This window comes from Xyrauchen texanus, chromosome 18 (assembly GCF_025860055.1).
Source record: "Xyrauchen texanus isolate HMW12.3.18 chromosome 18, RBS_HiC_50CHRs, whole genome shotgun sequence".
Lineage (NCBI taxonomy): Eukaryota > Metazoa > Chordata > Actinopteri > Cypriniformes > Catostomidae > Xyrauchen > Xyrauchen texanus.
The window spans coordinates 36,877,129-36,889,627 of NC_068293.1; the positions used below are offsets into that span (position 1 = coordinate 36,877,129).

The 12,499-nt window shown below is 37.7% G+C and overlaps 1 protein-coding gene across 1 annotated transcript in view; it reads right to left on the minus strand.

The window, feature by feature from the left end:
* Positions 1 to 12,499, minus strand: part of LOC127658676 (obscurin-like protein 1) — a 46,811-nt gene that overhangs the window by 16,580 nt on the left and 17,732 nt on the right. The window contains exons 8-14 of the mRNA XM_052148085.1: positions 5,583 to 5,858; positions 5,228 to 5,500; positions 4,866 to 5,141; positions 4,512 to 4,787; positions 4,140 to 4,415; positions 2,557 to 2,832; positions 208 to 477 (exon numbers count right to left, since the gene is read on the minus strand). Coding sequence (XP_052004045.1) covers positions 208 to 477; positions 2,557 to 2,832; positions 4,140 to 4,415; positions 4,512 to 4,787; positions 4,866 to 5,141; positions 5,228 to 5,500; positions 5,583 to 5,858 — 1,923 coding nt within the window. The remainder of the gene's footprint in view (positions 1 to 207; positions 478 to 2,556; positions 2,833 to 4,139; positions 4,416 to 4,511; positions 4,788 to 4,865; positions 5,142 to 5,227; positions 5,501 to 5,582; positions 5,859 to 12,499) is intronic.

Genomic DNA, 12,499 nt, shown 5'->3' on the forward strand with positions numbered 1-12,499 from the left:
CTTAAAGAATATACCACCCTGCTCCCCTTCCAATACTGCTTTACGGAAAATTACCCAATTCGAAAATTACTTATGACCAACTCAATTTGGTCAACTAACTGGTATACTTTGTCCTTTGTCTGTATGTTTATTTGAATTATTTTTAATTGATTCATGAGCAAATCAAAATCAAGCAAAGCTATGAAATAAGGATGGATGATATTGTACCTTGGACCTGAAGGATGGCTTTGGAAAGCACACCTTCAGCTTCGGCTGTTAGCTTGCAGCTGTCCGAGACTTGGCAGTTGTTGATAAGCAGCACATGGCATAATCTATGACTTGAGATGTTGAACTTCTCATTTGATGAAATTGGCTCGCCATTCCTAAACCAGGCCAACTTCGCATCCTCTGGAGACACCACACACTTAAATGTGGCGTCTTCTCCTTCCATGACAGTTATGTTGTGCAGCTCCACAATAAACTCCACAATGCGAGGAACTTAGGACAAGAGAAGGAAATTGGCTCTACAATTTATTATATTGTATACACACACACATATATATATATATATATATATATATATATATATATATATATATATATATATATATATATATATATATATATATGTGTGTGTGTGTGATACGTTCCTGATTCAGATTAAATTTCTAAAGTCAAGCCATTCCAGGTGCTTTGGTAGGATTTTAACTTACTTTTGACTACTACTGCAGCTGATGTCCTTTCGTCTTTGGATTCACAAGCATATTCTCCAGTATCATCTTCTGTTACATTATGTATTGTCAGGCTTCTCACTTGACCCTCAGCCCTGATTGCAAAATGTCTGTTTGGTACAATCTCCCGGTTGTCCTTTAGCCACTGAACATCTCCTTTGGACTTATAGAGTTCACACTTCAAAACCACATCGTTGCCTTTGAGTCCCACCACATTTTCCAGTGGTTTGGAGAATTTCACCTTCATGGCTGATTAAAAAAAAAACAGTATAGACACCTTATCATATAACAATTTGTTGGATGTCAACAACACGGCGAATTCCATGTTCTGGTCTTACCTTTAACATGGACACTGAAGTGCATCTCATCAGTTCCCACATTACATGTGTACTCTCCAACATCACATCTTTTAAGTGGGTTTATGGTGAGGTAATGGGTGTTTCCATTACATGTTGTGTGGAAACGATCACCTCTGACTGGACTGCGACCACTCTGCCATTGCACAGGGGCACTGACCCTGTTAACAGTGGCACATAGTGTTACACTGTCTTCTTCATAGGCTGAAATGTTCGTTCGATCTTCTTTTTTGATGAATTTGAATGGTGGTTCTATGACAGAGAATTGTATATGATTCACACAATGTTTTAATGGAAGTACATTGATACATACAGTATACACCGATCAGCCACAACATTAAAACGACCTGCCTAATATTGTGTAGGTCCCCCTCATGCCGCCAAAAGACCTCAGTAGGTGTCCTGTGGTATCTGGCACCAAGATGTTAGCAGCAGATCCTTTCAGTCCAGTAAGTTGTGAGTTGGGGCCTCAAGTGGATCGCACTTGATGGTCCAGCACATCCCATAGATGCTCAATCGGATTGAGATCTGGGGCATTTGGAGGCCAAATCAACACATGAACTCGTTGTCATGTTCCTCAAACCATTCCTGAACAATTTTTGCAGTGTGGCATGGCGCATTATCCTGCTGAAAGAGGCCACTGCCATTAGGGAATAACGTTGCCATGAAGGGGTATACGTGGTCTGCAACAATCTTTAGGTGGGTGGTATGTGTCAAAGTAACATCTACATGAATGCCAAGACCCAAGGTTTCCCAGCAGAACATTGCTCAAAGTGCATAATGCTGCCATCTTTTCGCCAGGTGAAAGACGCACATGGCTTTCCACATGATCTAAGAGAAAATGTGATGTCATGGTCCAGTTCTGACGCTCATGTGCCCATTAGCAATAGACAGGAGTCAGCATGGACACTCTGACCAGTCTGCAGCTATGCAGCCCCATACGCAGCAAGCTGCGATGCACTGTGTGTTCTGACACCTTTCTATCATGGCCAGCATTAAATGATTCAGCAATTTGTTCTACAGCAGCTCTTTGTGGGATCAGACCACACGGACTTGCCTTTGCTCCGCACGTGCATCAATGAGCTTTGGGCGCCCATGACCCTGTCGCCGGTTCACCGGTGCACTGGTTGCACTTGCTTGGACCACTTTTGGTAGGTACTATACACTACATACCGGAAACACCCCACAAGAACTGCCGTTTTGGAGACGCTCTGACCCAGTCATCACAATTTGGCCCTCGTCAAACTCACTCAGATCCTTATACTTGCCCATTTTTCCTGCTTCCAATACATGAAATTTGCTGCCTAATATATCCCACCCCTTGACTGGTGCCATTGTAACGAGATAATCGATGTTATTCAATTCACAGTGGTTTTAATGTTGTGGCTAATCAGTGTATGTATATGTGGATGTATACGTATATATATATATATATATATATATATATATATATATATATATATTACTATATTGGCTATTGGTAAATTTACCTTGAACTGTTACCATAGTTGTCATTTTGTCATCGATAGCATCACAGAGATATTCACCAGAGTCAGTTGCTTGAAGTCCTGATATTACAAGTTTCCTCATTGTGTCTCTGCTTTCAATGGTTGTGCGCACATCCTCCTGTACTAAAATTCCATTGTAGAACCACTGAACTACAGCATTTGCTCGAGATACCTCACACTCCAGGATAAGATCATTTCCTGAGATTAAAGTTTGATGTTCTGGCTTTTCTATATTCCCAACAATGGACACTGGAGCTTCTGAAAAATAGAATTAAACTAAATGTACACTGGTGGCCAAATGTTTGGAATAATGTACAGATTTTGCTGTTTTGGAAGGAAATTGGTACTTTAATTCACCAAAGTGACATTCAACTGATCACAAAGTATAATCAGGACATTACGGATGTAAAAAACAGCACCATCACTATTTGAAATATTTTATTTTTGATCAAATCTAGACAGGCTCCATTTCCAGCAGCAATTACTCCAATACCATATCCTTGAGTAATCATGCTAAATTGCTAATTTTGCACTAGAAAATCACTTGCCATTATATCAAACGCAGCTGAAATCTATTTGGTTCATTAAATGAAGCTTAACATCATCTTTGTATTTGTTTTTGTTTTGCCACAGTATGCAAGAAACTGGCATGTCTTAAGATCAATATTAGGTCAAAAATGGCAAAAAAGAAACAGCTTTCTCATGAAAATCATTAGTCAATAATTGTTTTGAGGAATGAAGGTTATACAATGCTTGGAATGGCCAAGAAACTGCAGATTTCATACTAAGTTGTACACTACAGTCTTGAAAGACAAAGGACAACTGGCTCTATCAAGGACAGCAAGAGATGTGGAAGGCCAGATGTACAACTAAACAAGAGGATAAGTACATCAGAGTCTCTAGTTTGAGAAATAGACGCCTCGCATGTCCTCAGCTGACAGCTTCATTGAATTCTACCTGCTCAACACCAGTTTTATGTACAACAGTAAAGAAAAGACTCAGGGGTGCAGGCCTTATGAGAAGAATTGCAAAGAAAAGGCTACTTTTGAAACAGAAAAACAAAAAGAAAAGTTTAGAGTGGGCAAAGAAACACAGATAATGGTAAAAGAGTGTTATGGATCTTAAACCCATTGAACTTTTGTTTGATCAGCTAGACCGTAAGTTGCATGAGAAGTGCCCGACAAGACAGTTACATCTATGAAAAATGCTACAGGAAGAGTGGGGTGAAATGTCACCTGAGTATCTGGACAAACTGACAGTTAAATGTCAAGGATCTGCAAAGTTTTCATTGCTGCACATGGAGGATTTTTTTTTATGAGAAATCTTTGAAGTAGTTTAAGAAGTTCTGAATTTTTTTTCAAATTGTAATGCTATTTTTTCACATTATTAATGTCCTGACTATACATTGTGAACAGTTGAATGCCACTTTGGTGAAGAAAAGTACCAATTTATTTCCATAAGAGCTAAATTTGTACATTATTCCAAACTTTTGGCCACCAGTGTACAGTATATACTGTAATTTACTTTTCATATTTATATTGCATCATCTTTTTAGCAAGTAGTACCTTCTACAGTAACACTGAAGACAACATTATCGTCCTGTGTATCACAAATGTACTCCCCTGAGTCCCTCAGCTCGGCACTCAGGACAATCAGAGATCTGAATGCGCCTTCCTCTTCACATATGAAATGCTCATTTCCTCCAATCTTCTCATTGTCTTTAAGCCAGCTGACCACCCCATTTGCTCTTGAGATCTCACACTTTAACACAATGGTATCAGGTACCACAAAATGCCTTTTTGTCTCTAAATCAGCCTTTCGCAGTATTTTCAGAGGTGGATCTGGAAGTAATAGGGTGAAATTGTTTCAGTTAGCTGCAGGGATGGATTTAACAAAGCATTTAAAAACTTTATTTTTTTTATCAGTTTACTAAGTACCTTTGATTTTCACTAGGAAATCCATTACATCATCTCTGGCATCACACACATATTGCCCTGCATCCTCAAAATCTACTGAATGAATTGTCAACTGTCGACTTGTTCCATCCTCTGTGATAGTTATGTTGCTGTTCTCCTCAATCTCTTCTCCATCCTTCTTCCAGCTAACTTCAGCGTTTGATCGACACACTTCACATTCAAGCACCACAATGTCTCCAACCAGTTTTTCTACTCCACAGGCTATTTTCCTTGGCCGTATAAATCTAACTGGTGGCTCTGTATGAAGAAAAGTAGCAATTATGAAGACACTTAAAACTGAGTGTGAATTATTAAAGAAAAGGTCTTTTAGTGCACCTGCAATATTTACGAAGAAGGTCATAGAGTCATCAGCGGTGTCACAAACATATTCTGCAGAGTCTCTAACCGTAGGTTTTGGTATAATAAGTCTCCTGTAGACACCATCAACCTCAAGGATTAGGCTGTCACTTTCCTCCACCTCAAGTCCATCTCGATACCAACGCACATTGGCATTGGGTCTGGAGATTTCACAGCTCAGCACCATCCTCTCTGATGTCTGCTGGCAAAGTTCCATTTGGGACTGGCTTGGAGAAACTATGCGTACCTGCGGTTCTATAAGAATACAAAATCTGATTGATACTTGGACAAAGAGGAACATTTTTCAAATGGGACTTTTATTGATACTTATCAATAAATACCTTTTATGTTCAGATTGAAGAATATTGAGTCATCAGCTGTGTCACAGACATATTCTCCAGAGTCCTCAACACCACTGCGCAGAATGTTTAGCCGTCTGTATGGACCCTCCATCTTTAGCTTTATGTTTTCGCTCTCCTGAAGTTTCTGTCCATCCTTGAACCATGTTACCTTTCCATTTGGCCTTGACAGTTCACAGCTAAGGACAATTTCCTCAGGAACATGACGATCAAGGTGGACATCCTCCTTGGGATATACAATCATCACTGGAGGTTCTGTAAAGCAAGACAAAAAAGTTAGGCATGCCATTATATCAGATACTTCTTTGTTAGTATGAATATAAGCACATTTACTCACCTCTTATATTAACTTTAAATATTAAGGCACTATCTCCGGCACGACAGGTATATGTCCCAGAATCTGAGAGCTGAGTGGACAGGATGATTAGCCTTCGTATGGTGTTTTCTGCCTCTATAAGGACATTGTCACTAGACTTTATTTCCACTCCGTCCTTATACCATTGTGCAGTTGCATCCGACCTGGATACCTCACAACAAAGAAGAAGATTGTCTTGTTCCACAATATTTCTGTGCAGATTATCCTCTGGGATATAGGCAAATGTTACAGGAGGTGCTGCAATGAAAAGGCAATGGACATTAGTTCTTTTAAATGCTGCTCTTACTTTGTCACATGAGTATGACATGTTAAACATGCATTTTAAGCACTGATGATTGCTTAGGCAGCGCTGAAGAACTCTGTATCCAATCTAAGTGCCAGATGGAAAAAGATAATACAGTTAATGAATGTTTGTGAGAATGAAATGCTGTGAAGTACAAAGATAACGGTAACATGGCATGCTTGTCCAGCTTAAATGGTTTCTTAATTAAAAGGAAAGAGAATCAAGATGCTGGGTAAATGGCATCTAAGGATGGCAAAGTTGGTGGAAAAATTACAAATACTTGGCAAGCTTCAAAAATAGTTGTCCTGCATTAGGAAAATTTTTTTTTTGAGGAGCCCATAAAAGCAGCGGAATGGATCTGTCGAAAGCTGGAGAAGAATGCATCCACCCAATGGAAACTAAATTCTACTAAGTGACATATTTGTTAGTTATATAACAAAAATGTTTCGGATAAACTGTTTATGTCACCTTTAACATCCACAAAAAATTCGCTGATATCATCAGCAGTATTACAGCTGTAAAACCCAGAGTGGGATAAGTTTGCTGATAGGATAACCAGTGTCCGCATGGTGTGCTCTGATTGAATGTGAACTCCAGTCTGAGGGAGTAGCTGTGATCCATCCTTGTACCATTGGACCAGGGCTGTAGGATCAGATATCTCACATTGGAGAATGATTGGGTGGCCTGCTTCAACTGACTTGTCCTTCTCAATCTCAGGAACCGCTGAGAACATCGCTGGTGGAGCTAAGAGCATTTTTGTTCAGTCAAAAAAATTCATAGAATTACCAAAAAAGCCTTTCTTATGCATAAGTTGTGTATTCAGCTGCTAATCAATAAGACATTTTTTTTAATAATGAAATGAAACAATGAAAAAAGATTGAAAATTATGTATGGCAAATGAATGAGATAGTTTGCTTATTCCATTAGCTGATCTCTCTTGTTATATGGTAGTGTTTCCTGAAGCATGTTCTTAACTTACCGGGTATCTCTAAATTAGGTGACTTTGTAATTTGTAATAATCAGCAATGACTGATCGATGTTTCAACAACAGTCCTTACAATGATTTTAATAATGATTTTTCATGTCAACAAAGGTTGTAAATGATTTGGTGCTGGTAAAGAAATAATTTTAGTATTTAACAAAATGGGGATTTGATTATTTAGTTGCATTTAGTTGATGTAGCGTTATTTGACACATTGTTAGTGTTTTTGAGAAAAAAGTATTTAGACTTAAAATCACCTGCAACATCCACCTTGAATGCTATGCGATCATCCACAGTCTCACAGCTGTACATGCCTGTGTGTTTGAGCTCAGCAGATTGGATGATCATTGTCCTCATAGTGCCCTCTGATTGGATGTCAAGTCCATTTTGTCGTTGGAGTTGGACTCCATCTTTGAGCCAGGAAACTTGGGCAGTGGAGTCTGAGATCTCACACTGTAGTATAATGGGACAGCCTGCCTCAATTAACTTGTTCCTTGCCATTTCTGGGAGTGCTGAGAACCTAACAGGGTGAGCTATGAACATTTTTAAAATCATATAAATTTGTGCAAAACAAACAGGGCAAATCTGCTGAAAAGCATTAAGTATAATTAACCTACAAAATGTGTTAATAACATGATATGTCCAGTTATCAAAAAGTGAGAGAAGCAGTACTTGGGGTTTAAATGGATGGTAAAAGATGTTAGAGGAAGTAGAATTAGAGGAAACCTTTTCATTGGAGGGTAATTAGAAATTAAAGTAAATATAAAGGGCCAGGAAATATATAGGGCCAGTAAAAAATACAAAATTATAATTCTATAATAATTGTGTGATATGTTGTGAAAATCACCTTGAATGTCCACCTTGAATGATACTGTATCACTTGGGACATGACAGGTGTAGTGTCCAGTATCAGACAGTTTTGCTGATTGAACATTTAGTTTTCTCATATTTCCATCAGCTTGGAAATCAAGCCCAGAATTTAGGGAGAGTTCTCTACTATCTTTGCACCAGAGAACATGAGCTGTAGGGTCAGATAGCTCACATTTCAGAACAATTGGTGAGCCAAGTTCAATGGACTTGTTCTTGTCCACTACTGAAACTGGTGTTAACTTGACTGATGGAGCTACAAAGTTGTGAATGGCATATAGAAAGAACTGCATGATTTAGTGGACCTTGACAAATGTTATTTTCTCCCTTTCATCAATGCATATTTTTGACTGAAAACAAGTTAACATGCCAAGCAAATGCTGCCTCTCAAAGACAAATGGCCAAACCATTTAATCCCTGCTTATGAAAAAGCACTTTTATAAGGAGATTATTTTAATGTCATTAAAGAAAGCATCAAATCACCTTTGATTTCCACATGGAATGTGATGGCATCATTGTTTGTTTGGCAGCTATATGTTCCACTCTGACATACTTTTGCAGTTTGCACAGAAAGTGTTCTCATTGCTCCCTCAGACATAGTGATCACACCATCTTGAGGCAGCACCATGTTCCCATCTTTGCACCACCAGACTTGTGCACCAGGGTCTGAGACCTCACATTGCAGTCTAAAGGGGCCACCTGCCTCAATGCATTTGGTCCGTTGAGCCTCAGGGATAGTGGAGAACTTCACTGGTGGAGCTATAGACAATGTTGTAAAGACATGTTTACTTATATTGCTTATTGTTTCATTTCATTTTGCACAGACATTTAATTTCAGAAGAATTGTTTTTCTCAAAACATGTTTCACAAGAGTGAACCAAAATATTAATATTCAGTGTTTTATGAAAGAGACTAGTTGGCACGGAAAAGCCTTTAAGGATATACTGATGATTAACCGTAACGAACAATAAAATGCAAAGACAAAACATAGAAAACAAACATACTCAAACATCAGAATGTAAGATGAATGATTAGTAGCGTAAGAGTAAAGGACAGATGCCATGGAACATCACAGACATGTACATTAAATGACAAAGACAGACTTAGACAGCAAAGAGACAAACTGAAAATTGATTTAGTGACAAGTTACATCCGAATGCATCAGGCCTTCTTATTTGTACATAGTTTAGTGATGGGATTTCTTGTCTTTTTCTCACAAATTATACTTAAAATGAATTGTATACCATAATAACAATAATACGTTAAAGTTGTCCTAACTATTTTAAACTGTTCGTTTTAGCTTTTCAATAACTTAAAGGAACATAGTCAAAGTTCAAAAATCAACTTACAACATATTAGCCTGGTGTTTATATTAAAATTATTACAGATTTAATGACCATTGCATGGTTGAAGGGGTTAGTGTGGTAATCAGATGGGTTGAGCTGGCGTAGATGACTGATGAATCACCTGGTAGGTTCATAGCAAACTGGACGGTGGCATCATCTGTCTCGCAAGCATGTACTCCAGAGTGAGACGACTCAGCTGATTTAACAACAAGAGCACTGAAATTCGTCTCAGATTGGTGGATAATGTCACATTGTTGTAGGAGTTCCTCACCTTCTTTGTACCAACACACATCTACCTTTGTGCTTGGTAGATCAGGTTGTGGATTTGCTTTGTCTTTATCATCATTTGACATTCTCCTCTCAGTTTCATGAACTGTTGAACTTTGCAGTGATGAAGCTAAAGGGTTTAATTTATATAATTTATTGTAAGCAGTTATTTTGACCGAAAGAGTAAAAATTTTACAGAAAGGTTTTTTTTATTAACATGTAACATGCATGGCAGGAAATGTATTTGTTTCTTTACTACAAAATGCAAATGAGATAACGGTAGTCAGTTAAAAGCAGGTTGTGTTTCTTTGCTTGTTAACTATAATGTTGTATGTTATGATAACAGAATTCTGTTTTTTTTAGACTAGATCTAATTTTATGTTTGATATTTAGGTTAATTTAAATGATAATATATTGTTTTTGAAAACTACTTTTGGAATGTCTGGAACTGATTCTGTAGCAGTGTGGATTTAAACGAATTTTAAATCACCTTTGACATCCACCTTAAATATTATGTCATCATCCATCGAATGACCCAAGTCTGTTGTCGGAACAATCAGTCTTCGTAAGTCTTCCTTTGATTCAATCACTTGTCCATTTTCGGAGTAGAATTGTATTTCATCTGTGTACCAGTGAACTGGAGAATCACCTTCAGTGGGTTCGACCCTTTCAGTGTCTGGTGGTTGTGTCAATAATTCTGCTTTTTGGCCAGGTTCTTCAGTTATGAGGGGACAAAGTTACGGTTTATAGTGAGTTATAGCATTGTGATTTATCAAGAGTGTAAATGTGAAGAAAAAAAAACTGGATTGTCTTATGTATAGAACATTTAAGCAAAAAGCCAAACTAAGTTAGTTGCTTTTACGGTCATTAATGTTGTGTTAGACACAAAGTCTTGAGTCACCTTTTACTTCTTGATAGACAACAGATTGATCCTTTGATTCATTTTCACATGCTGCTTTGAGACACATCTCTGATGATTGGATGAGCTCTTTCCTTTTTATGAAATTATTAGATGAATCATGAGACATGTTTTTCCCACTTGTCCCATCTTGTTGGTAGGACATAGATTTGTCTTGGTGCCCACACTCTTGGGTCATGTGTTCAGAGTTCTCAGATTGTAGTTCACTGGAACAGTCTGCATCAATGGGCAAGGCTTCATCCATTCCACATGTTAGTGTGGAATTCATCCTCGAAGCTAGGAATGTTTCAAGTCATATGAGAAGAGACATGTATTACTATTATAACACATTACATTTTACATTAACAAGATGTATTTTGCTAATTTTTTGAATTTTGATCAAAATGTTCCATTACTTTTTTTTCCAGCTAGTTAGGTTTTAGACAAAACAATTGCATTTTTATAATGAGATGATGATCTTTGTTAGATATACTATAGATTTGATGATGGATATTGACTGGTTAATAATTATGAAATTCTGCTACATTGTAGAAAAGAATCCTATACAGAATTTGTTTGATTTTATTCATAAGTTCTTCAGATGAAAAAGATGGATCAAAATACAGTGGGATGACATTACATTTTGTTGTTAGGTGGTAAATGTTGTCAATGCCATCTATTTTGCTAACTATTTAAATCACCTTCAACATCCACCTTAAAAGCTAAGACATCATGATCCATGCAATGCTCTTGTGTTTTGAAGAGATTTGAGCCTTCAGCTTGGGAAATATAAATATTTTTCTGGTTCATTAGTTGAAGCTCTGGTTCCTCTTCAATAAATCTTAAGTCTGGAGGAGTAGAGAATGAGGCATCCCTCTGAATGCTCTTTCCAGATCTTCCCTCTGTGAGATTTTTTTTCTCAGCTTCAGATCTCATCTCAGCCTCAGTTCCTGATCCTGATTGTCTCATAAACTCTTCTGTAGTTGAGTGGTTTACAAAAAGAATAGTTGAAGCACATTTCTGTCTTTTTAGTCAGCAAAGCTTGCAAAGACTTGTTTTTTATTGTTTAATTTCAAGATATTCTAACATAAGATTGAAGCAAACAAATGCAAGAGAGATGACCATATCACATACTGGTCTAAAAATAAGACAAACAGTGGTTAAAACAAATATAAAAAATAACACCTAATAACGCAAGAAGTCAGAGCGTCATTGAGTGTCCAACTTTTCATTTACACAAACATACATTCTGAATGATTCTGATGATGATTCTGAATGGAAAATTGACAAGATTCAAGCGAATGGAGACTGATTGTTCAAAGTATCAGTTTAAATTAAATGTGCTTTAATGAAAAATGAAGAATTGTAAGTCTACACCATGACTGTTAGTCTGGAAGATGGGTCTGCATACCAACTGGATGTTGGATAAAGACATGATAGCAAGGATTAGTTGTAAAAACCATTTTGGGGATGGTTACCAAGAGGCAGGGGACCAGCATCTCCGGGAAGAGCCATTGGATAGTTAAAACCACCCTTGTTAGTGGCATAGAGGCACTGGGTTAAATGTGCTTGGGTTGAAGTTGCATTATATCACCTTTTATGTCCACAGTGCACTGGACAGTGTCATCATAGGTCTCACCATTGTATACATCAAAGTGTGACTGTTCTGCTGTTAGGAAAGCCACAAAGAAAACAATAACTGACTTGCTTCAGCCATGGAAATACTCCTAATTCTGAATGGGTTAGAAATATGTGGCAAACCACCTTGGCCCATTTTAATCTGGATGGGATTATCAGATGTTTTTGTGCTGATTACTCCAAAAAGAGATGTCTTGGGTGTCTTGATGATTAAAGTTCTTTTAGATGCTTCTGAGCTAACTTCAAGTTCAGATCCAATTGCAGCTTGAGGAAGCATGACCTTCCCATCTTTTGTCTTGTTGGCATGTGGAGTGCGATTTGAGATCTCACAATGTAGTACAACAGGTTCTGTTTCTTCAATGAATTTGGTCTTCTCAACATCAGGGCCAGCCAAAATATTATTTGCTGGTTCTACAGATGACCATTGATAGAGGAATGCTTTATTCAGTATAAGGGACACATTTTCGAAACTAAGAAGGATAAAACCAATTATGGCTATTGAAGCCAAGGACATGTACAAGTAACATTGTCAGAATGCATTTAAAGAGAATTAAAAAAGAAACACAGAGCACAACATTGTTAGTTGCCACACAAAAA